At 47.9% G+C, this 2,087-nt stretch overlaps 1 protein-coding gene across 1 annotated transcript in view; it reads right to left on the bottom strand.

Moving 5' to 3' along the window:
- Positions 1-859: 859 nt before the first annotated feature.
- The window catches only part of ARHGAP45 (Rho GTPase activating protein 45), a 21,515-nt gene continuing 20,287 nt past the window's right edge, over positions 860-2,087 (bottom strand). Inside the window, exon 15 of the mRNA XM_029051121.2 lies at positions 860-922. Coding sequence (XP_028906954.1) covers positions 860-922 — 63 coding nt within the window. The remainder of the gene's footprint in view (positions 923-2,087) is intronic.

The following is a 2,087-nucleotide window of genomic DNA, read 5'->3' as shown; positions in this document are numbered from 1 at the left end:
GTCTTCCAACTCTACTACAGTGTCCTCTCCCAAGCACTTAGGACCATACTCTGCATGCAGTGAGCACCCAATAAATGCCATTGATTTGATTAGATTATTTATTGGTATCATTTATTTATTGGATTGACTGAGGGAGACTAAAAGGGCCAGACCTCATCTGAAGTCCATTGACATCTCTCCCCTTAAGCCAGAAATGCCCACATTTTATGAAAAAGTCACTTCCCTCCTGCATTGGGCTGGGAAAAGGCAGGAGATCCTAGCAGGTCCCTGTGGTGACTCTGCTAAAAAGCAGGTTTGCAGTCTCCATTAGGAAGCAGAGAGCAGAACTGAGCCTGATTTAGGAGTAAACAAAGCAGGCACTGTTGTTCCCTGGGGGGAGAGGAGGCAGGAAAAAGAGCTAGAAATATTTTCCTGTCCCCACCCCTAATCTGCCGGTTATTCTGGGTCTTGGAGCTTCCCTGTTTTCTGGAATCTTGCCCCCGTAGCTTTTATCTAACATGATAGGAACCTCTTCCTTACTCCGGCTCACCCTTTCTCCAAGCAAAATCATTCTCCCTGCTAGCTCCTGCTCAGAAATGGATGCCGATGGTTCTCAGGCAGCTGGTCAGCCTGATTTGGCATGCTTGCAAGGTATGCAGTTTTGAGGTCATGAAGTGGAAAGGGCTCAAGATTCAGATTCCCCCTCCCTCAAGCTTTACAGCTATCTGTGCCCAGCAAGAATGCCGGTTTTGTTGATTTTACAACTTGGAAACCTCTCCTAGGGGAGAATGTGAAGGGTGAGAACATTCTGTGTGATTATTTGCAAAGGTAGCTGCCCATTGTTGCTCTCTGTACTTGAAGACCACAAAACTTCGAATGGTCAGTCTGATGTAAGGAAGCAGCCAAAACGGCCAACCAAAGGCCAGGCGTTATCAGGAAGAGGCTAGAAAACCAAATAAAAGACCCAGCTTTGTCATCGTTGAAAACCGTGGCACCACATCTAAAGAATAATAATAATAATAATGTTGGTATTTGTAAAGCTCTTACTATGTGCCAAGCACTGTTCTATGCGCTGGGGTAGATAGAAGGTAATCAGGTTGTCCCATGTGAGGCTCACAGTCTTCATCCCCATTTTACAGATGAGGTAACTGAGGCACAGAGAAGTGAAGTGACTTGCCCAAGGTCACACAGCTGACAAGCGAAGGACACAACAGACCTGGAGAAGGTACAAAGATGATCAGAGGACTCAAGATGATTAAGCGGTTGGGTTGCGGGGCTGGGGGTGGGAGGAGAGGGAGAAACTTGAGAATTAAGACTGTGAACCCCATGAAGGACATGGACTGTGTCCAACCTGATTAGCTTGTATCTACCCCAGCGTTCAGTACAGTACCTGGCACATAGGGCTTAACAAATACAAAAAAATTTATGAGGACAGATGGAAAGAATTAGGGCTCTTCGGGCGGGAGAGGAGCAGGCTGAGAGGGGAAGGGATTGGAGTTTATGGAACCATGAAGGGGGCAGCCAGGGCAAACACAGGAACTGCTATGCTCCAAATCTCACCGCAATGGGCCGAGGGGGCCCCCGTAGAAGCTGGAGCTGGGCGGGTTCAGAACAAGCCAAAGACAACACACCAGAATTTGTTTCTACGGGAAGTTGGCAGCTGTAACTACCTAAGAGAAGTTTGGCTAGCTCCAAGGACAAGCAGTTCAGAATGGGTCACTAGAAGAAAAGTCAGGGGCAGAGCTGAGAAATAATAATAATAATAATAATGGTACTTGGTCAGTGCTTACTATGTGCCAAGCACTGTTCTAAGTGCCGGGGTAGATACAAGGTTACCAAGTTGTCCCACATGAGGCTCACAGTCTTAATCCCTATTTTACAGATGAGGTAACTGAGGCACAGAGAAGTGAAATGACTTGCTCCAGGTCACACAGCAGGCAAGTGGCAGAGCCGGAATTCGAACCCATGACTTTGTGATGCCCAGGCCCGTGCTCTATCCGCTGTGCCATGCCGCTTCTCTGCCCAGTGCCGTCATCTACTGCCCCCTTGGCCCCACCTTCAATTTTCTCTCCTCTTGAGAGGCTGCAGAGAAGGATGAGAGAGTGGCT

The sequence above is a fragment of the Ornithorhynchus anatinus genome, chromosome X1 (genome assembly GCF_004115215.2).
Source record: "Ornithorhynchus anatinus isolate Pmale09 chromosome X1, mOrnAna1.pri.v4, whole genome shotgun sequence".
NCBI lineage: Eukaryota > Metazoa > Chordata > Mammalia > Monotremata > Ornithorhynchidae > Ornithorhynchus > Ornithorhynchus anatinus.
The sequence above is the reverse complement of the archived record's forward strand: the minus strand, read 5'-3'. Positions and strand labels throughout refer to the sequence as shown.